The sequence below is a fragment of the Erigeron canadensis genome, chromosome 2 (genome assembly GCF_010389155.1).
Source record: "Erigeron canadensis isolate Cc75 chromosome 2, C_canadensis_v1, whole genome shotgun sequence".
Taxonomy (NCBI): domain Eukaryota; kingdom Viridiplantae; phylum Streptophyta; class Magnoliopsida; order Asterales; family Asteraceae; genus Erigeron; species Erigeron canadensis.
The window spans coordinates 4080734-4103247 of NC_057762.1; the positions used below are offsets into that span (position 1 = coordinate 4080734).

General features: G+C 32.7%; 2 protein-coding genes across 2 annotated transcripts; one reads left to right on the top strand and one right to left on the bottom strand.

Moving 5' to 3' along the window:
* Positions 1-628: 628 nt before the first annotated feature.
* Positions 629-2504, bottom strand: LOC122587008 (expansin-A1-like). Its single transcript, XM_043759065.1, has 3 exons — positions 2262-2504; positions 1302-1623; positions 629-1123 (listed from the first exon to the last, which is right to left on the bottom strand). The coding sequence occupies exons 1-3, from the start codon at positions 2392-2394 to the stop codon at positions 817-819; spliced, it is 762 nt and encodes a 253-aa protein (XP_043615000.1). The 5' UTR covers positions 2395-2504; the 3' UTR covers positions 629-816.
* A 13243-nt stretch (positions 2505-15747) lies between these two features.
* On the top strand, positions 15748-22514 carry LOC122588500 (tRNA-specific adenosine deaminase TAD3). The gene is made up of 11 exons (XM_043760632.1): positions 15748-16020; positions 17196-17298; positions 17479-17572; positions 17687-17738; positions 17830-17903; positions 18355-18476; positions 18589-18671; positions 19356-19452; positions 19863-20276; positions 20580-20692; positions 21977-22514. Exons 3-11 carry the CDS (start codon positions 17488-17490, stop codon positions 22212-22214), a joined length of 1278 nt encoding a protein of 425 aa, XP_043616567.1. The 5' UTR covers positions 15748-16020; positions 17196-17298; positions 17479-17487; the 3' UTR covers positions 22215-22514.

The following is a 22514-nucleotide window of genomic DNA, read 5'->3' on the forward strand; positions in this document are numbered from 1 at the left end:
TTGTAAAGAACCATAAAACACCTTCAAGAATCAAGACTCAAAGATTTAGACCCGTTTATGTGCCATGAACCCATTTGATGGGTCAATCCTTTTGACTCATTTAGATGGACGTGTTACCTAGATCGTCTCTAGGTTAACTAAGTTTATCTTGCGTGGCTTTGGTCAAGTTTTTTACCACAATAAATAAGATTGGGTTTGTATAAGATAAATCCGCCCTTAGCCTTAGTTGGAAGCTAATACGAAGCTTCTTAGCGTGTAGTGGATCAACCAGGCTATTCTTCGGACTTCAGGTAGTAGAGTACCGGAAAGTGACCATCATGGCCTTGTATACGCCAATCGCCAAAACCTTAACCAGTCACCGACTAGCCCAGAAATACGATTCTCACCTCTACTAAAGTTATAAAAGATCACTTTTGCTTATTCCAAACGCTTTTTTGGAATCTTGTCTTATTTCCGCAACCTTTCTTTAAAAGTGCATATAAGAATTTATATTATACTGCTTTTTTTTCATTAACATATACTTACAGTTACATACTTCGTAAAATCCATTTATTTGTATGATATAAAACTTGTTACATATAGAGCTTTTTATTCACTTTAATATCTAATCAAAAAAGACATACATATATATAAGAAACTTAACCTCTTTCAATGTAATAAATCTATGTGTGTGTTACAAATATTATTATCATTGCATCAATATCCCAAAAACATGACAAAAACAAAGACCACCATGTCTCCAAATGGCGGGCTGCTTCCACAAAAAGAGTAAGCACGCCGCTGCCATCCATAAAACCATAGACCAAACCGGCCATCTTAGAACTGCACCGAACTAGAGAACGTTTGCCCAAATCCCCAATTAGCTGGGACGATATTGGGAAAGGTTTTTGTCACACCATCACTTGTTGTTACCATGAAAGACAATGATTGACCATTCATGTATGAATTTGATTGCCAATTAGCTCCCCAATTTCTTGACATTGCCATCCATCCTGTTTTCGACCCTTTTACTTGCACCGATTGAATTGATCCAGCACCAGCGATGTTACTAATGAGAACAAGCTCAAAGTAATCTCGACCATTGATTGTGAACCTAACACCTCCATGTTTCTTGCATGGTACTCTGAAACCCCCCAAAAAAAATTTTCATTCCAAACCGGAAAAAAACAAAGTTCATATAGACAGGGTATTTTTTACTTTTTGGTGGGCCAGATTATGGCCCACCCAACCATATAACCCAGCAACTCTTGGTTTGCTAAAATTAGTAATTATAGATAGATGACAAAATTGTTTATATATACCTTTGGTAGATAATGGGGACAATTCCACCTCTATAGATTCCAATTTTCTCCCAAGCGGGTTGTGCCATGTCAAAATGTTGGCGTGGCGGGTTGCACCAACCTCCATCGTCACTAGGTTGAGCGAAATTTGGTGGGCAAAAGTTTGTGGCAGTGATAGTAATAGATGTTCCTTTGATGCACCATCTTGGGTCCGCCTTGTAGTCGCATATGATTTTGTAGCATTGGCCACACGCAGCACCATCATTGAAAAGAGCAGTGCTGAGTGCAGCCGTTCTTGTACCATATCCAGCCGAGTACAAGTTACCGTACCCACAAGCACCCCCTAAAACGTACAGAAACAATTTGTCAACTAAAAATCTATATGACATTTTACAATCATAAAATGTCCATAAGTACCTAAACTGGCATTGTTCTGTTTTGGTTAACTAGACCACTTATAATTTATATTATATGCAAGTTGTTTGTAAGTTTGTAATTATTTGATATTTCTCAAAAATGTAAATCCTTAAACTGGCCTAAGGGTTTTTTTCTATATATCTTTGGCCCATAAATCTTCAAGAAGGCCGGCCCTGGTAAAATTAATCATGTTGGAAACATGGAACCGAGATATATATCTTTGGCTGATAAATCTTAGGCATATTCTAATATAATGATAACCGTACCGTATGTAACTTAATCTAATAGGTCATAAATACCCCTCATTATCCACACAACTCAAACAAGATACATATTTTCTTTTTCCCTTTTTCTCAAAGCAAAGAAATGGATATTAACCAAGCATGCCAATAATTTGAAAATTAACATAATGAACAAATTGGTAATTCTAACTTAATATATGGATATACATACAATTATACATATTCACAAACATACATACAAACACACATATAGACATTGCAATTTTCGTCATGAATTTGATGTACTATAACATATATCAAAAACAAAATGTGTGCAACATACCCATTGTTCCGGAAGCGTCACTACCGCCATAGAAAGTGGCATGAGCCTTGGTCCAGCCTGAAGCAGTGAATGCATGAGCATGATATTGAAGAACAGAGAATAAAGCTAACAAAAGAAAGCCAATTTTTGCCATTTTCTTTGTAGTGCAATTGCAAAAATAGGCAAATTGAAGAAGCTAAATTAGATACAGAAAAATGTGAAGAATTAGAGGTGCTTAAATAGTACCAATCCAACAATGTCACATGTGAGTCTGCAAGTAGGGAATAGAATTAAATATATGTAATAGTAGTTTTAATATTTTTTATTTTGTATTTTTTTATTGGTAGAATTCGATAGAATTATCTATGTGTGCACAAAGGCCAAGAAATGCTATGAATTCTGATACAATTATTCGCATGTTATTATACAACACCCACATGTGTCTTCACCCCACAGAAGATCCTTAAATCTTAATGGACCAAACCTCACCATTTTGGCTCAATCCAGTGTCTTTTTACTACTTTATATATTATTTTACAACCGTTTTTTTGTAATATATAAGATCTAGTGTATGAATCTACGTATCAACGTTACATGATACATATTTGCTGTTCTCTTCTTTGGCTAATTAATAAAAAGAATTATGTAAGCTATTCTGCTGTATAAAATTGTGACATGACAATATGACATGTACCGAATAATAATGTGTAAAAGTGGAAATTTTGATAGAATTGTAGTACTACTAAAAGTCCACCAAAAAAATCCAATAAATGAATATGGATATCATTTGTACCTAAAATATTTGATAGCCTTCTTAACCAAAATAAAATCATAAAAAAAAAAGGTAGTTGTCCGGAAACCCCTTAGTCACCTAAAGAAATACTTCAAGTCTAACGACCCTCCAACCTTCAACGTTGACTAGCGGTAAAACCCCATAAACCTTAGGGAACGAAAATCATATTAATGCTAAAAAGAATTTTTCTCATTTAAAACGTAATGATATATACAAACAATTGTTATAATATGTGTCGCGTTTTAAAAACGAAATTCACAAGTTGTTGTTCAAACAATTTACTAAAAAAAGATGTCCTTCCAAACTAAGAAACATGACATGTAATAACATATATTATAAAATAACAGAGTCCTGGTATGTACATTGGTGTTTATGTATAGCATCTGCTGATTTTCAGTTTGGAGTAATAAAATCTTCTCAAAAAAGATAAAATAACAGAGTCCTATGTTCCAATATTAACACTGATGAGATATCCCTATCATTGATTCATGGCTGATGCAAGAAAGAGTCATCATGATGTTATTATCTTTATATAATTTTTCCTACTAAATATGGCGGAATACATTTGTGACAGAATTAAGCGACATTTGTATTGTCAACTAAAAATAAGCCAACGAATGAACAAAAGTACAAAACTCATCGTATTGTCACATACCTTAAGGTATTTTTGGTTCAACTGCTCACTTAGAGGCTCAAAATGGCATTTTATAAATTTCTAAATTTGTTCATAATGTATATTATAACAAGCTTTGTAGAAATATGTAGGGAAAAAAGGAGTAACACTACCAAAAATTTATTCTTACATTATGCCTGGATATAAAAAGTAATGTATGCTCGATGAGCATTCAAAATATGATAACATTATACAACCGTCAAAAATCACATACTTTATATTTGTTCATTCAGCCACTTTCTAAGGGAGGTTTTGAGTTCGAATATTACCAAAAGTAAACTTAAGATAATCAGAAAATTATTAAGTGGTTGAAAATCACCTGAACACTAGTCTGACTATAGTGGGTAATAAATAATATATGGAATCAAGGGATTTCCATCCAATTATGCTAAAGCAATTTATTTGATTTTAACAGGTGATCAATCTACAAGAAAATTGGTGGAGGATTTTAAAAGACAAAAGAATGTGTATCGATCAAGCAAAACGTTACATGTAGTTTTAAAATATTTTAATCCTCCTTTAGATTCACACGGGCTTTCTTAGTTTGACATTATTTCGGTGAAAATCCTCCCTAAATATGGAAATGCAATTGCATGTGCATGTTGACATTGTATGTCAGCTATCATTATTTCTAGCCAACTTGTTATTACTTACTATAACTAGTATTGTACCCGCGCAATGCGGCGGCGATTTGGTGGTGACGACGATTGACGGTGGTGATGGTGGCCATGGTGGTGGTGTTTATGGTGGGTGCAACTATGTAAGTAATTTGTGTAAATGTAATTGATGTAAAGTGATAGTAGATATAATTTAGAAGATAAAAGATTAATGATATAAATTAATTTATAAAGAGTAAAATAGTAATTTTTCATCTAACACTTTTATGAGAGAGAATGTGATAATTATTATAAGATGGTATAGATAAAGGAGTTGGATGTGAACAATGTTTTTTGTCTTTATCTGCCTTTTCAATATAAATATAAAAATTAGCAATCTTAAAACAAAATATGGAGGTAGTTGAGTGGTTGCTCTTTATGCCTATGGGGTGGAGGTTACGGATTCAAACCATCCTCCTCTTTTATTATTTTTTTGTTTTTATTTAGTACTGTAATAAAGTATTTGCACTTTGGTTCCTCCTTTTTTTTTTCTTTTTTTTTTGTCCATTCTATTTTTTTTATTACTTCAACCCCAAACTTTATATAAATTTTTTTAAATGTTTTGTGATTTATAACATTTTGTTTTTTTACCTTAATTGTATTTAACATTTTTTTTTTAACTTTTTAAAATGTTATAAATTTTTTAAAAAGCTATATATTTTTTAATTTTCTATTTTTTGGTTTTTTGTTTTTTTTGTTGCATTATATATCTTTATATTCTTTTAAACATTTGGTTTTTATACCTTTTTTTACATGTAACATTTGTTTTTTTTATAACTTCTTCATTTGGTTTTCGTAATCTTTTTTTTGTTGTTGTCTTTTTTATTTTTTGGTTTAATACATTTCTTTTGTATTTTAAACTTTTGGTTTTCAATATTTTTTGTCACCTATAAATTTGTGGGGTTTTCTTTAACCCCACTCATATACGTAAACGTTATCAAAAACTTATGTCACCCATCAGGCGGCATGAAATTCCTAGTTTTTAATACTCCTCCAATACCAAAATTATACACGAGTATTTGTATGCTCTGTAGAGTGACCTGTATTAGGCTCTATTGTCTCATCTTAAGTTAACTAGCTTAGTAACCCGCGTATTATACGGGCATATAAATGAAATTTTTAATTTGATGTACCAAAAGTGTTTACACATGTCATGTAATCCGATTATAAAAATTAAAGAAATATAATAAATAATTATTAACTTTTAAGATATATAAAAGTGAAGATACTTCCTAATGCAGCAATAAAAATATAAAAGTTTAATTAAATATGATCTCATAAATTTAACTAAATAAAAAAAAGTTAATTAATAAGAATTTTTTAAATAATGTCAAGCAAGTTTTTCTTAAAAAATAATGATGTCCGTCTTATTTTTAAAAAAATTGTTTTGACAAAACTGTATATATGACGAAAATAAAATGTAAAACACCATGTTTGTATTTTTAGAGTTCTAAAAAGAGAATACAAATATTTTCTTAAAGAATTATCACATCATTAAGAAAAAGTAAAATTAATTTTAAGTAAAAAGTTGTTATGACATCATAATTAAATAAATAAAAGAAAATAAATTTTTGAGAGAAAACTTGATGATTCCATGTAAGGAATTTTTATAAAATAGTTATATCATCACAATCTTGTTTTATTTATTTAACTAGTTAATTATCCTAGGTTAGATTCAGGTATTTCTAAACAAGTTTCGTAAATACATGTTTATTATCATAATGAAACATAAAAAAAACCGTAAGTAAAAATGTCTATATTTTAAAGGCAAGTAAGCAATGTTATTATACATTAGGTTTATTTTACATTAGGCTTAAAAGATTTAAAAACTTTCAAATGAATGGACTAAAAATTTTAATTCAAAAGATGATGTCATAAATTAGTTCTATAAAACATAAATAATTAATAAGAAAAAGTCTAATAATGCCAAATAAGATTTTCTTATAAACATATTATGTCATCACAATCTTACTTTATTTATATAAGAGATATAAAAATATCAGTTGAATATATTAATTTTATCATACTCCGTATTAATCTAAGAATTATAATTATTTGTTCTAATAAAGCTTTAAGATTCCAGTAATCCTCAAATGAATACATAATTAACAAAATTTTTTTGATATTAACAACTCTTTAGACTGTCACGAAATTATAAATAAATGCATTAATAATATTTGTACTTTGAATTCATAATATATAATTAGTTACTAGAAAATATAACACACATGTAACATTATCTGATGCATAGCAGGATATATATTTATTGAACGCGGCTAATTATTTTTGTTCAGGTGGTTAAAGAGAAGATGAAAGGCTAGCAGTTCCCAAGTTCAGATTTAGGCAAGAGTGTTTAATCAAAATTTGGGGTTGAATTGGTTTAATGTGTTAATTATAAAGAATTGTAACAGACATTGGAGGTCTAAAGGGTGTGCAAACCCAATTCTTGGTCGGGGCATAAATTTTGAAGGGACATAAATTTTCGAAGTTAAAGTTATTGAAATCTTATCTACGATCAACAATGTCTCAAGAAAGACTTAGTGGATTGGCCATGATAGCTGTTGAGAACGAAATCTTAAAGAACATAAATTGTGAAGAGCTAATTAACCAATTTGCTATGAAGAATGCTATTTTTGCGAGAACCTTTGAGAACTTTTCAAATCAAGCCCAACCGATGATTATTCTTTACATGAAAATTGTTTTTGATTGTTTATAGAATAACTTATGCATGATTTTGAAGTTTTTAATTGTGTGGAGGCCGGCATGGATTATCATCCGTTATACAATTATGTAGAGATTTAGATTCTTGATCACATGTGCACGAATATTGCTATGATTACATGTGATCGACTTGCATACATGTGATCATAGCAATATTCGTGCACATGTGATCAAGAATCCAAATCTCCACATAATTGTATAACGGATGATAATCCATGCTCCACACAATTATAAACTTCAAAATTACACATAAGTTATTCAAAAAACAATCAAAAAACAATTTTCATGTAAAGAATAATCATCGATTGGGCTTGATTTGAAAAGTTCTCAAAAGTTCTCGCAAAAAAAGGGTTCTCAAAATAACTTTACCATATATATATATATATGTATATTTAAATTCGGTTAAAGTTAGGGGCATATTTTTCTTTGATCGGCCGGGGTGTTAAAATTTATAGGGCCGCCATTGATACTAACAGATATACTTATTTGAAACCTAAGTTTAAAACTTTAACGACTTAACAAACTTTTGAAATAGGATATTATCAAAAGTTAGAAAACGTGAACTTTCAAAAGTAGGCTTAGTACATAACGGGATAGTATAGAAAAAGGTATTTTGATGGGAACATTTTGATTGCATGTACTAAATTGATACCCATATAACCCCAGTAATGATAGTATCAAGATAATTCAGTCAATTCAATTCAATTATGCCTTCAACAAAAATCGAGCACGGGTTACTTCCTGAAAGTAACCGCTGGTGTAAAAAAAGGGGCTAGTATATGTGCATGCAAAAGTGAAACTCTATGCAAAAGAAGTCTTAATTAAATTCTAGCTTCATGCCTTCATCAACTTTATCTTTGAAACACTCTGAACTAATTAATTAAGAAGCAAAAAAATGAAGTTTTAGTCAAATGAAAATAGTCAATGCTTGTGCACATGGAATTCATATAATACGTTCGTACGTACGCGATGATGTACATAAATCATAAAATGAGGGTCAATTAATGATTAATCTAAAAAGGTGCGTATGATGTATAATCACGCTTCTCATACAGTAGTAGATAGTTGAACCTGCTCTCTCCCTTGTTACCCGGCGACATTTGACTAACAACAATTAATAATTAAACTAAACTAATTATATATTGAGCAACACTTATAAACATAAGATAATACTACTAAGCTTTCCAATGGGCCACGTCCCATGTGGTAGTCATACTTTAGAAAGTCAAACATACAATACAAAAACACAAATTAACTTGAAGTGAACGGTTTAATCATTTGCATGATAGGGTTGACTATTTATGGCTTTATTTTATGCTTAATATAATGCAATTTTGTGGATGAGTACGGTTGTTAATATAATACCTCAATAAAAAGGGCATTTTCCATTAAATAAATAATCATATGCCAAAATGTCAAAATGATGCGACCAAGCCGTTTTTAACGGCCAATTGATCATTGATAACTTATCAAAACCAACCTTTCAGTATTTGGCAACCCAAAAAAAGAGAATGTTATTCTTTTTATAAATCAAAATATAATTTTTTAGTGATAACCAATGTTTATAAATTAATATAAAATTTCAGATATTGAGCCCGATCGAAAATAATACAATAGTTTATACGGAGTAATAATTGACATGTGTTTATGCTTATATATACCCTGCAATAAACTCATTAACATATGTTTTACATTAATGTGCAAGTTAGCTCCCACAATAACCTGTATTACTGATACACGTACGATAACTTATGCACTATCATATACGAGTATATCAATAACAAGTCATATACAACATTGCAGAATAGTAATTATTATGTACGGAGTAAAATATTGTGTATAAATCACCTTTCATTTCATATAGATTAATTTTATCAGGTCATAGCGTATCATAGCGTGATGAATATCTTTCAATTTATTTGTTCTATTACATATATAATAATATAAAATAATATATTTGTTTTCTCAAGATATATGTGCAATATACCATATAACGACAACATGCATTTCTGGTATTAATGGGGAAATGTTAGATAAAGCATGCAGTACCTATCTTAGGTAAAGCAGGAGGTGATTATGTAAAATTCAGAGGGAGTTTATGTAAAATTCAGGGGGGATTATGTATGTTTATTAAATTCAAAGGTTTAATATGTAACTTTTTTTAATGTGGCAGTACCAAAGCTTAGGTAAAGTCTGCAGTACGGATCATTTTCCCATTTATATATGATATAAAGAGTTGTATTCTTTTACATCTTTAAAAATTGGTGAGATCTAAGGGTCACATCTCAACCCTTAGATAAAAAATGATCAATGGTCAGTTAAAAAACTAAAAAAATATACAGAGGGGTAGTTTTATCATTTGACATATTATCTTAATCCCCTGCTAACTCTTCATAGCTTCACACACACACACAGACATAGATCTTTTTCTTTCTCTCTCTCCCCCTCTTGAAAAATCACCAGCACCATTACCATCACAAACACTACCACCGCCATCTTCAAGTCACCACCACGTTCCAATGGAAAATACAGCCATCGTTGCACCCATCATCATCATCATCTCCATCAGTCTTCATCAATGGATCTTGCAGATGTGTTAATAAACAATGAAATATCTATTGAATACGAATATATGGCTTTTTGTTATGTAAATTCGAATTTTCTTAGGTGATAATCAAATGTAATTTGATAATATGTGATTAGATCTATTCTAACATTTGAACTTGTTAAAGTTTATTAGTTATTCAATTGACTTTGTTGTTTGGTACAATATTGCCTAGAAGGTGTTTGATAAATGTCTAAACCAAAGTTTCTTATATATGATTTAGAATCAAATCATATTTGATTGAGTATTGCATACAAGGTGTTTGATGAAATGTCTAAACCAAAGTTTGATAATATGATTTAATCAAATTTATGATTCTAAATTAAATTTTTTGGCGTATAGGTTTGTGGATATAAACTCCATTTGTTTTGTGGAAATGTATGAGTAACATCAAATTCGATTTGTTATCTGTTATTGTTTACTTTTATGTTATAATCATATTTGATTATGTATAGAGATTATAGAGATTTCTGTTTTTGTAACTGTATGTGTAAAATCATATTTGATTTTGTATATAGATTCTATAGATTTTTGTTTTGTAACTTTGTTTTATACAATCAAATTTGATTTTGTATTGAGCTTTTAGTTAAATGTGTTCTTATGCCTAAAATCATATTTGGTTTTACTCTTACAATGTGAAAATTCTATATATAATGAATTATTCAAAATCAAAAATGATTTTACGCATACATTGTGAAAAACCTATTCAAAATCAAAAATGATTTTACGCATACATTGGGGAAAACCTATACAAAATCATATATGATTTTTTATAACACATTGAGACAAAACCAAATGAGTTTCATACAAAGAAAACCATTTAAAATCAAAAATGATTTTACCCATAGAGTGTCAAAACCCTATACATCATACATCTAGACAAAAAAAAAATGAGTTTGGTATCATTAAACATATTCAAAATCATATATGATTTTGTATATACTTCAGTACAAATAAACTTATTCAAAATCAAAATTGATCTTAAGCATACACAATGAAAAGTTTATTCAAAATCATATATGATTTTACGTATAAATTTGAAACAAGACAAATGACTTCTATACAAATAAACCTATTTGATTTTGATTTTATTCATACAGTGTGAAAAACTTATACAAAATCGTATATGATTTTATGCATACATCGTCAAGAAAATATACATTGAGTCAAACCAAATTGTTTTCTTAAAAAGAAATTTATTCAAAATCATTTTTGATTTTACTCATAAAGTCTGAAAACTTATTCAAATCAACTATTCAAAATCAAAAATTATTTTACGCATACATTAGGGAAAAACTATACAAAATCATATATGATTTTGTATAGCACATTGAGACAAAACAAAATGAGTCGCATACCAAGAAACCCATTTAAAATCAAAAATGATTTTAAGCATACAGTATGAAATACCCATACAAAATCATATTTGATTTTATTCATACATCTAGACAAAAAAAAATGAGTTTGGTATCATTAAACCTATTCAAAATCAAATTTGATGGAATTTCATTTGTTTGTATAGATATATGGAATTTCACTAAACCTATTCAAAATCAAATCCGACCGAGAAGTGTGATCACGAGGGCCTTCGGCCCCGCGCTTTAGGTTAGGCTGACCCTAGGACTTCAAACCCTAAACTAAAGCTTAATTTCTAATAAAAAATGATTTCACATGTATAATGTTAAATATCAATGCAAAATCATTTATGATTTTATGCATACATTTTAGAAAAGTTGCATTAATCTAAAACCCTAAAAGCTAAAACCTTAAGGGCTAAAAGCTAATCCGAGGGGGATGTGTGATCACGGGGGCCTTCGGCCCCGCGCTTTAGTTTAGGGTTTGAAGTCTAACGGCTAACCCTACGAATTCAAACCTTAAACTAAAGCTTAATTTATAATCAAAAATGATTTCACATGTATAATGTTAAAAATCTATGCAAAATCATTTTTGATTTTATGCTTGCATTTTAGAAATGTTGCATTCTAAACCCCTAAACTTTAACCCCTTGGGGGCTAAATCATTTCGTATGGGTATTTCATACTGTATGCTTAAAATCATTTTTTGATTTTAAATGAGTTTCTTGGTATGTAACTCATTTTGTTTTGTCTCAATGTGGTATACAAAACCATATATGATTTTGTATAGTTTTTCCTTAATGTATGCGTAAAATCATTTTTGATTTTGAACAGTTTTCAAACTTTATGAGTAAAATCAAAAATGATTTTGAATAAATTTCTTTTTAAGGAAGTCATTTGGTTTGGCTCAATGTGCTACACAAAATCATATATGATTTTGTATATTTTCTTGACAATGTATGCGTAAAATCATATATGATTTTGTATAAGTTTTTCACACTGTATGCAAAAAATCAAAATTGATTTTAAATAGGATTATTTGTATATAACTCGTTTGCCTTGTCTCAATTTTATACGTAAGAAAACCAACAAAATCATATATGATTTTATACATACATTGAGGACCTGATTGTCTTTTCATGGCTTATCCAGAACATTGAACCAACCTTGGCCGGAAATCTTACCGAATTCTCCACATCAAAAGAACTCTGGGATGCTTTAGCAGTTACTTATAGCAGCGGCAAAGACAAATTACAAGCCTTTAATCTACACGTCCAGGCGAACGAACTTAAACAGAACGTTAAATCCCTTGAAGATTTATGGATTTCACTCCAAGGTGTGTGGGGTGAAATCGACTGTATAGATCCAAACCCAATGAAGTGCCTTGATGATATTAAAATATATACCAAACTAAGATCGAAACAGAAACTGTTCCAATTCTTAAATGGGCTTGATCGGAAGTTTGAATCGATTAAACGGAAGATCCTTCAGGTTGACCCGCTCCCTACCGTTGAATCCGCGTATTCAACCGTTCGCAAAGAAGCCGCTCACCAGAGTATTCTGATTTCTGAGAGCATGTAACACCCCAATAATTTTAAGATAAATAAACTAACCCCTTTTTATAGTTTTGACTTTAAATTAGTTTCCTAGTATTTTATTTTTGGATATGGGGTTAATTTAGTTGGAACTTTAACGGATAGCGGGTAAAAATACCCACAAAAGTTAGTCAAGGGCGTGGCACTCATAGGAAGTGCCAACCATTTTCTTTTTCCACTTCTCACATTTTCACTCTTGTTCATCATCATTCCTCCATGCAACTTCATCTCAATTCTTCCAAAATCAAAGACTAATTCTTTCAATCCAAGAATAAAAATCATAATAATAATTATCACCATTAAATAATCTCCATTCAAGAATTGAAAAGTTAGGGTTTGTGGGTATTGTGGTGGTGGCCGAATTTCAAAGAGAAAAGAAAGGAAGAAGAATTTCCAACTTAAGTCTTGCATTAACTTATTGTTTATTGAGGTATTGAATTCCCCTAATTTAGTTTTCATCTTTCTTTTGAAATTAGGGTTCATGGAGTGAACCAATTTGGGGGTTTTTGCTAGAAGATGAATTATGGTTAATTTCTCCCAATTCCTTAGTTAACCTAGTTGTCATTGAGTTATATGATGTGTTTGATTATGAAATTGATAAGTTCTAAGTAATATTTTGAGTTTGCAAGAAAAGATGAACTTTTTGCTAGTTATTGAAATGTGGTTGAAAAAGGTAAGATGAACTACCTAATTTTGTTGTTAAAGGTGGAAGTAACTCAATGACAAATGGGTTGGGTTTTGGGTTTGAAAAAGGCTAGTGAATGAGAATTTGGTAATTTTGAGCAACTAGATGAAATGGCCACATGTTGGTGGTAAAATGAGATTTTTAGCAAAATGATAGATTATTGAGATTGATGAGTTAGAGAGATTGAGCTTTGTTAAGTGAAACTTGATTTTAAGCCAACTCAAGGAAATTGAGTTTGGGTGAATAGGAATGCTAGTGAATCGTTAGTTTGGCTAAGTGAGTTAGCCAAGATTGTGAAGAAAGTCTTATGTGCATATTGTATTGAATTGATAGGTTGAAAGCTTTGCACTTGTTGTTGCATTGTTGATTGTTGATAGTCGCGGAGGAGGTGAGTACTCTTGCATACCTTTATGTATACGTTGGGTCAATCGACCACATCATGTTGAAGCCTTTTGTCCATGTGTGGTGTTGACCACATCATGTTGAAGTTTATTTATCCATGTGTGGTGATTGATTCGGCGTAGGCCCATATGGGGCATAGTGTTTATGAGGCCTAAGAACCTCCGGGGCCTAAGAATCCCGATAGTTAATCATGTTGATGATTGTTTAGCGTATGTGGATCCATGTATGTTTTGTTAGCGCAAAAGTAAGTATGCAAGTGATGATATGACGGTATCATTGGCTACATGCGATAGTCTTTTGTGTTTTTGCCCTCCTTCGTATGTATAATTGTATGCAAGTTTATTCACTAAGCATTCGCTTACGTTTTAGTTGTTTACCATTTTATAGGTGGTTCCGGAAGAATGAACTAGGTATTGTTGATTTGAAGTTGTTGACTTGAAGTGTTAGTGACTTGAAGGTATTTGGTCATCCATAAAAGAATGACATTTTGGTTAGAAACCTAGTTAATTCCCTCTCAAACTCTTGGCTCTTGATACATGTGTCTTTCGAATGAGAATGTTGTGTATGATGTATTTTAAGTCTTGAAGTCTTGACTATTATGGTGGATTGAAGTATAAATCATTTTGGAGTCAACTTGGTCTTTTCATCACTTTGGGTAAATGCGGGCGAGTGACCCGCTTGGTTGTTTTAGTGTAAATTTCAATGGTTAAAGTTTCGAATGTAGTAATTATGTTGTAAATTATGTCATGTGAAGGTTTGAAATCAAATTTGATGTGTGATGGAACTTGTGTTTGAGTTTGGAAAATGTTGCAAATTGAGTTAATAGTCAAATTTGATGTTTTGTGTGTGCAGTAAGAGTACAGACGCAGACACGGCTGACCGTGCTCAGCGTCTGCAGTATTTCCTCTTAGTGTTCAGTTTCTGAGAGCACGGACGCAAAGCACGGTCGACCGTGCTTGCGGCCGCAGTTTCTCTGTCTTCAAGCAAAATTTTTCCGAGCTTCATCCGATGTTTTCAAGGTCTGAAACTTATAAGATATGTTTATTATAACATATTAAGGTGTTCTAATTTGTTAGATTTTGAATTTTAACATTTTGAGTTTTTCACCTTATTTTGTCTAAAAATTTTCTAAGTATGGATTGGTCAAATAAAGTCAACTTGTAAAAAAAATAAAAAATAAAAATGGTCGAGTCGAGTTCTTTCAAAGCAACTATTTCAAAACCACAGGGCATAGCCACCGGACTTATCGCCGACGAAATGCATGGGAGCAGTCTCGCCACAAAAGGGTTCCGACGAACTGCCAAAAGATGATAAATCTCATCTTAAATGTGAAGAATGTGGCAGGAATCGACACACCAATGACCAATGTTTCGAAATCATTGGTTATCCCGATTGGTGGACCGAAAATCATCGAACGACAAGCAAAAAGGGTGTCTCAAAATCACTTTCTTCTCCTACCACCAATACCGGCAGCATCTCCACCACTAAAAGAAACACTGATCGGCTTTTGGAGGGAGGACTAGCAGCAACGGCGGCGACCGGAGGTAATGGGGAAGAGGGTTTTGTTTCGGTAGCAGGTAATGGGAGGAAAGAAATAACTCCAAAAAATAACTTTTTTCCTTTTTATGTTGACCGACCCCTCTTTCCTAATAATGAGTGTATAATATCACAAAAAATAAACTCTTTTCTTTCTTATTCGGACCGACCCAATATTGGGCCCAACAGTCATGGGTTCTTCAATAAAAATAAAAAAGGCTATCCGTTCTCTTTAAATGGGTCAGCCTATGTGCCCCAAAATCTCAATAACAAATCCATTGGACCGTGGATTTTTGATTGTAGGGCTACCGACACAATAACATATGAGATATCTGATTTTACGAAAATCTCGACACCTATTGAAATTTATCACATCAAAGCCGCAGATAAAGAGAAAATGGATGTAAAGACCAGCGAAACCATTGAAATTTCTCCAAACATTAAATTGCCCAATTTTCATTATGTTCCATCCCTATCAAAGTTCCATCCCTATCAAATAAACTTTTGTCTACAAGTCATGTGACGAAAGAATTAAACCTTTTACCCCCAAATTACCGAGTCACCATCTTCCCAACCGGCCGGAAATAGCAAACTGACAGCCAATCCAACATTAGCCAACACAACCACATTCTTAGCCGTCTGTTTTTCATTGCTTTCATACGGGTCTTTCCTTGCACATACAACAGAGACGCACTACCCATTTGTCCCCCTATTACTCGTGGCGGCGCCGATATCTCCCTCCACCAGTCATTCCCTCCGGTGAGCTTCACCATCAATTTAGTTTTTCATATATATATATATATATATATATATTTATAAGGATTCAAAGTGGTATTTTGTGTGTGTTTTATTTGTGCCCACCAATTGTTTGATGAAATGCCTGTGAAACCAATTTTTTTAGCATGTGAAAAACCATCATGATCTTACTATATGGATTTATTTTTCTGTCTTTGAAAGCTAGCTGCTTTACTAGTACTTGTGTCAAGAAACATTCGAAGACGATTTCCATCTAGATGTACATTCAAAGATGTTGTTTTCAGATTAGGAGCAATAACACAATCATTTGAATATTTGATCTCAGTTGAGGTGCCAAAGATCATAATTCGTTGCTTGGACCTTAACTTGGAATACTTTACCTCTGTCTCAAACTTCAATATTGTACTCGGAGCAACGAAACAGTTACTCCGGGCTGAACTGTTTTTTTTTGTTTTTTTGGATATCTTTGGAGTTAGTGTAGTACAAGTCGGGAACTTTGTTAATGTTTTTCTTTGTCAAGCATAGTCATGCAATGATCCAGTACCGTTAATGATTTGTATTTACTTATCTACTTCCTCTTTGTAACGCCTAATTGCACGGAAACGAGTTTCCGTTGTTGTCCCATCGTTGTTGTATGAATCTTGGGGCATATGATGAAATTCCATCAAGAAGTTGTGCTTGATGACCATCTTTTCAACCAACCCTCATAATGCTTCAGCATTTTAGTAAAAGTTGCACGTGTTACTTTACTAATATACGAGCCTTCTGTAGAAGAGTTGGCTGTAGCTTATATTAAAGAACTTTAGAGACTAGTTGAGTTATCCCCTTATGAGAAACAAGTCAATAATGTATCTTCAGTCTTTGGCTGCTAACATGGGAGACACATGCCATATTAGCACTTTTAATATGGAAATAATAACCGATTAGTTTACATTTCAAAAGGTGACAAAAACTTGGGTGATGACATTAAACACAAACAAAGTTGGGCTACTAAAGTGGGAAAATTCTTGAAGTTGAGAACAAATATAGTGAATTTCCCCTAGAAAAGACTACTATGATCAAATTTCAAATACACATTACTTTTGTAGGTTATTGTAAAATCATGTTTATGGACTTCTTACAATAACATGGATCATGTAGTAAAGTAGCCTCCTTAAAACTAGTATATTCTGTTGCAGATAAGAGCAGCTGCTTTTCCATTTTTGATGCATACACATCTAGTTTGGGTGCTAGATATCTGTGTCTCAAAACCTGCATTGCTACTGGTTAAGAACAAATAAGGTATGGTTCTATTTCGATGTACATTAGATGCTTTTGTTTCCAGAATAGTAACACACACACACACATGATCATGTTTCTGTTTGTGTGTTTTTACATTGGATGGATCATCTTTGTTTATGATCAACCTCTTAAATCAAGTCTATTTGATTGTGTATGATTTGTGACTTGGAATGTTTTTAGTTTGGAAACATGAACAAGTTTAAAGACAACAAGTGTTGGGAAATCATATACATCCCCGATAAACCACTCTTTCCTCTTCACCAACAACCCACAGGTACTTCAACATCCATTTTTCAGCGCATGCATATACGTCCAAAGTTTTTGTGAATAGCATATACGTCTAAAGTTTGATAGTTTCTATGTACTCGACTTGGTTTTGAATCTGCAGTCAATGTTTATGCTGCTGTAATTGATCCTAAGCAAGCCCACACTCTTGTCAGGTATGTGCGTACAAACTATATTCACTTCTGTGTTCTTGACTTTTATCATTAGGCACTAACTATCTTTGGTTGATCGATTGAAAATTTTCAGGAAATTAAATCAGATTTTGCCATTAGAAAATCTACGTCATGTCAAACGGGTGCGAAAGCACTACACTGATGGAGGTTTCTTACTGTCCTGATTTTTTGCTTATAAAAGTTTGATTATAAAAACATATATGTATATGTATAGTCAATGCTATTTGTAAAAAGGATCAAATTCGTGAGAAGGGCCTCCGAAATGGCATTTTCCTAAATATAACTCCTTTTGTGCATCAGAAACTTATTTTGTGTAACAAATGTGTTGCACAAATGGCATTCTGTGATGCACATTACAAATTTTTTAAAAACGTGAAATCGTGAATCGCATAAAATCCCACCAAGTTTTTTTTTTAACCCTTACATATGCTACTATAAAGAGCTGAAAAAGAATCGATGTCGAAAATGAGAAATCAGTCAAGCGGGATTAGAATTTAGTGCCTCTTTGCAAGTAATGAACTTGGTCCTTCAACCGCCCACACACATATACTAATGTTGGCTGATGCTATATCTTGTATCTATTTTTGTGGCTTGTCAGGATCCACTCAATTATCAGTGATCTTATGTTTAGCCGGTGAAAATGATAGCCAGTTAGATATCATACCGCAAGAGGTGGTTGAGCTAATAGATTCTCATCAGTTGGAAATTTTCATCACAAAAGTAAGTCATTTTATAGATGTATTTCATTTGTATACCATTTGTGGATATAGAGATGTATTTTTTCATACTAGTATGGTCAGCATTTGACGTAGTTTTTTTTAATGTGGATTAGGTTTGCAAATATGCTCCATTATCGAAAGAAGAATGGGAAGAACAATGCAAAAGATGGCCAACATCTTTTCATCCACCAACCTAGTACTTTATCTAACTTATCTTGTATATATTTATTAGGTGTTTCGTGTTTCCTATTCGTCACTTACATCACCAAATTATATCCAAAATCTACATAATTGATGTGTATGCTAAATTAAGGTAAAGTGATGCAAATTTGGGGCATTGTCAAACTACTAGACTTATGCCCGCGCAATACGGCGACGGTAGGGGTGGTGGTGGCGGTGACCGGTGGGGTAGTGGTGGCGGCGACGGGTAGCGGAGGTGGTGGCGACAAGTGGCGGCGGTAGTGTCGACGCGGTGGCGGTGATAGTGTTGGGGGCGGGGCGGGGGGTGGCGATGGTGGTGAATGTAAAAGTAATTGATGTTAAACTGGGTAGTGTAGTTATTTTAAGGGTATTATAGGTATATTATCTGTAAATGTTTAAATTGGTGAATAAAGGAGAGGGATATTTTTGGTTTTTCAATGGCTGAAAGTTTAAGAAAAGGAGGAGCCATTTGCTTTATTAGATAGTATAGAAGTATAGTTATAGATACTGATGAAAATCATAGTAATCTAAATACGCTTTCTTAGAGATTTTTTTTCATGTAACACGTCATGGTATATTCAGAACCGATCATATTGTATTTCTTAATACCTTCATTTATGTAACATAAATCACACAATCCTCTTTTGACTTTTCTTTGGGTGTGTTGTCCGAAATGTAGCAATATCAGTGGCATTACTGGGTTTTCAGAAGAAGAAGCGCACTTGGTATACACCTTCATGAAGCTAGCACTGGATTTGGCAAAAGGTGAATCCCAGGTAAAAGTTTGTACCCAAAGCATTTAAGCGGTTTTTAAGAATTTTACTGTATATAGTTTAACTTTACGTTTAAAACAACAAATATTGTTATTGATATATTCTATACAGCAATATGAATATACTGTTTCACATTGATGAAATATGGTGCTATAGTTGAAATTTTAAGAATCCATTTCACAACATATTCCATATAAAACTATAATGATTATGGAATATTTAAAAATGAATGTAGAAGAATATTTCATCTACATTGGAATCAGAGGGAATGGGCCTTAAATTAATCATTTGGCACATCAGATTATATAATTCATATAGCAGTTAGTTCCAAACAAGATATCACGCTGTAAGTATAATGGTATCAGGTCTCTACTCTACAGTACAATTGATCTTATTAATATAAAGTAGTGCAGATGGTGAATGCTGCTGTTGTTGTTGATCCTTCAACGAATGAGGTGATTGCACGTGCATGTGATCAGGTCCACTCTTGTAGCTGTTCCATAAATTATGAGGTTACTACTTCCTCGTCACTTGCATATAGAACTCATAATCATGACAATACACAAAATTCTTCAGCTACACAACCCCAAGTGTTGTATGATCGGGTTTCTTGTTTAAATCCTTGGCAATGGTCCACCCAGAAGTCATGTAATGACTCTTGTTCATGGCATCCTTTAAGGCATGCTGCTATTGTAGCCATTGAATATTCTGCAGCCAGAGATAGACATCTTTTTCCTGGCAGTGGACATGATCTAGCAGAAACTGATCATGTCGGTCCCACTTTAACATGTCATACGTCGAAGAAACAAAAGACCAAATCCGTTCATGTAAGTTCCTTGATTCTTCTTTGTTGTTTCACATTAGAATGACAAATTGGGTGGGTTGGGTAACAGGTCAATATGTTTAGTTTTTTTACGGGCCAGAATGACCCGAAACACTTTTATTTCCCGTTTTTATAATTAATTAACATTAGAACATAAACCAACGCTGAAAAAAAGAGTTGGTCTTGAATGCTACTTGATTAAATAAGCGTCTTGCAGAAATGTAAATATACAATATACTAATGAGTTTAGTTAGTCACTTGTAAAAATATCAAAAGTTTCTAATTAATGATGGGGATGTGTTTTTAGGTAAAAGATGACGAGGAAGATAACTTAATCTTATCTGGCTGCACTTCTGAATTAGCCAGACCATATTTATGTACTGGTTATGACATCTATCTTATGTGGGAACCATGCACAATGTAAGTTCATAAACTGAGCCTCGTTTTGTGTTTCCTTATCTAAGAACACCCAAAAATATCAATCGAGAAAGTAATGGACTCTTCTGGAACAAAATCATTGATATGAAGCCTTAATAAGAAAAACATGGGACTTCTTTTGGCTTGGAGAGCGTATTAGTTATGACGTTTTACCCTTATTAAACTTTCTAGCGTGTAAAGATTTAAATTTTGATACAAATTGAAAAATTCTGTTATCATGATTCAGTTTGTATCAAGTGTCATTTCCTTTTTAGGTGTAATTGTATAAATTAAGAAGTTAGGGATGACAATGGGGTGAGTATTATAGGGGATCTCAATCCCCATCCCCATACCCGGTTTCCACTTGTAATCCACATCCTCGTCCCCATCCAGCCTGGGAATTAAATTACATCTGCATACCCTCCCCATCGGGTATCGGGGATAACTTTTTTGAGTACACATAAATTTATCGTAGTAGAAAGTAGGAGAGTGTGTAGTTCGATCTTTTCTTTCTATATATAAACTAATCATATGTTAAATAAATGATATAAAATAAAACACATAAAAAGTATTTTATATAAAGCTCTAAACTTAAAATGATTCTAATATATAGAAAAAACTTAAAGTAATTCTAATAAACTCATATAGTGTTTTCGGGTATGGGGATGGGGGATATACGATTTCCCATCCCCGTCCTCATCCCCGTCGGGGAATAGAATTGCATCCTCATACTCGTCCCCATCCCTGGTAAGCTCGGGGAGTCCCCAGTCAAATCGGGTTCGTATATCTGATTACCCATTGGGTACGGGTATATTTGCCATCCTTATTAGAAGTAAGCTCGCTAGCTTGATCTGGTGACTTTGGGATCTTTAGACTATATGCAAATGAAACAATGCTAAATATGGAGCGTGATTTATATTCTTAGACTTGAGAATTTGAAGTACAATTTGTATGTATGTACTTGTCTCTCCTATTGCTCCATGAACGTAATTATTGAGATAATTTTAAAGTTATCTAACCAACCCTCACATTAATCAACTGATTATACGATTATGGATGTCTCTATAGTCATCTTGAAAGCTCATATCCAACCGTCCCCCCCCCCCCCCCCCCCTTATTTTCTCTCTCGTTGAGTAAGAATCCTAGCAACAACAATCAAGGTAGGTAGATTATTTAACCATACAAATACCTTGTTTATTATTTCAGTTTCTTTCGATTGTTCAATGCCACCTTTTGATTTTTGATTGTGTTATCATTCTTGTTTTTTTTTTTGATGTTACATTGCAGGTGTGCGATGGCACTTGTTCATCAAAGAGTTAAGCGTATATTCTACGCTTTTCCAAATCCAAATGCTGGTGCCCTTGGAAGTGTTCACAGATTACAAGGAGAGAAAAGCTTAAATCACCATTATGCTGTATTCAAAGTTTTGTTACCTGAAGACTCCCTTGACAGAGAAGATATACCTCTAGTGTCAAAAAGTATTGATTCCAATAATATTGAAAACCCATCAAATGTGGCACTATAAGGTCATATAGATTGTACAATTGTAACATTTTTACAGCCCTTTTAATTTAAAAAAGAGGGTTTTAAAGGTGCCCCAATACTGCTCGGGCGTTGTTAGAGTTGGACCGTCTAGTCTTTGTGCTTGCAAAGCTGTTTGTGAGGTGACCGTTATTCTATTTTATACTAACAGATATTTGTTTTACTAGTTACTTAGGATTTTGTTTGTATCTAAATTAGAGTTATCTTGATTCTCAAGAGTAGGGGGGTAGATGTGTTTAGAAAATTGAAAGGATCTATCTGTTATTTCTGTTGGCATGTGAAA

Excerpts from the sequence above, each read along its gene's own strand:
- LOC122587008 (XM_043759065.1), bottom strand. The coding sequence starts at position 2,394 with ATGGCAAAAATTGGCTTTCTTTTGTTAGCTTTATTCTCTGTTCTTCAA. Across the intron at positions 1,624-2,261 it reads TGACGCTTCCGGAACAATGG|GGGGTGCTTGTGGGTACGGT; the intron begins GTATGTTGCACA and ends TGTACGTTTTAG. Across the intron at positions 1,124-1,301 it reads GTCCCCATTATCTACCAAAG|AGTACCATGCAAGAAACATG; the intron begins GTATATATAAAC and ends GGGGGGTTTCAG.
- LOC122588500 (XM_043760632.1), top strand. The coding sequence starts at position 17,488 with ATGAACAAGTTTAAAGACAACAAGTGTTGGGAAATCATATACATCCCC. Across the intron at positions 20,277-20,579 it reads AAAAGACCAAATCCGTTCAT|GTAAAAGATGACGAGGAAGA; the intron begins GTAAGTTCCTTG and ends ATGTGTTTTTAG. Across the intron at positions 20,693-21,976 it reads ATGTGGGAACCATGCACAAT|GTGTGCGATGGCACTTGTTC; the intron begins GTAAGTTCATAA and ends GTTACATTGCAG.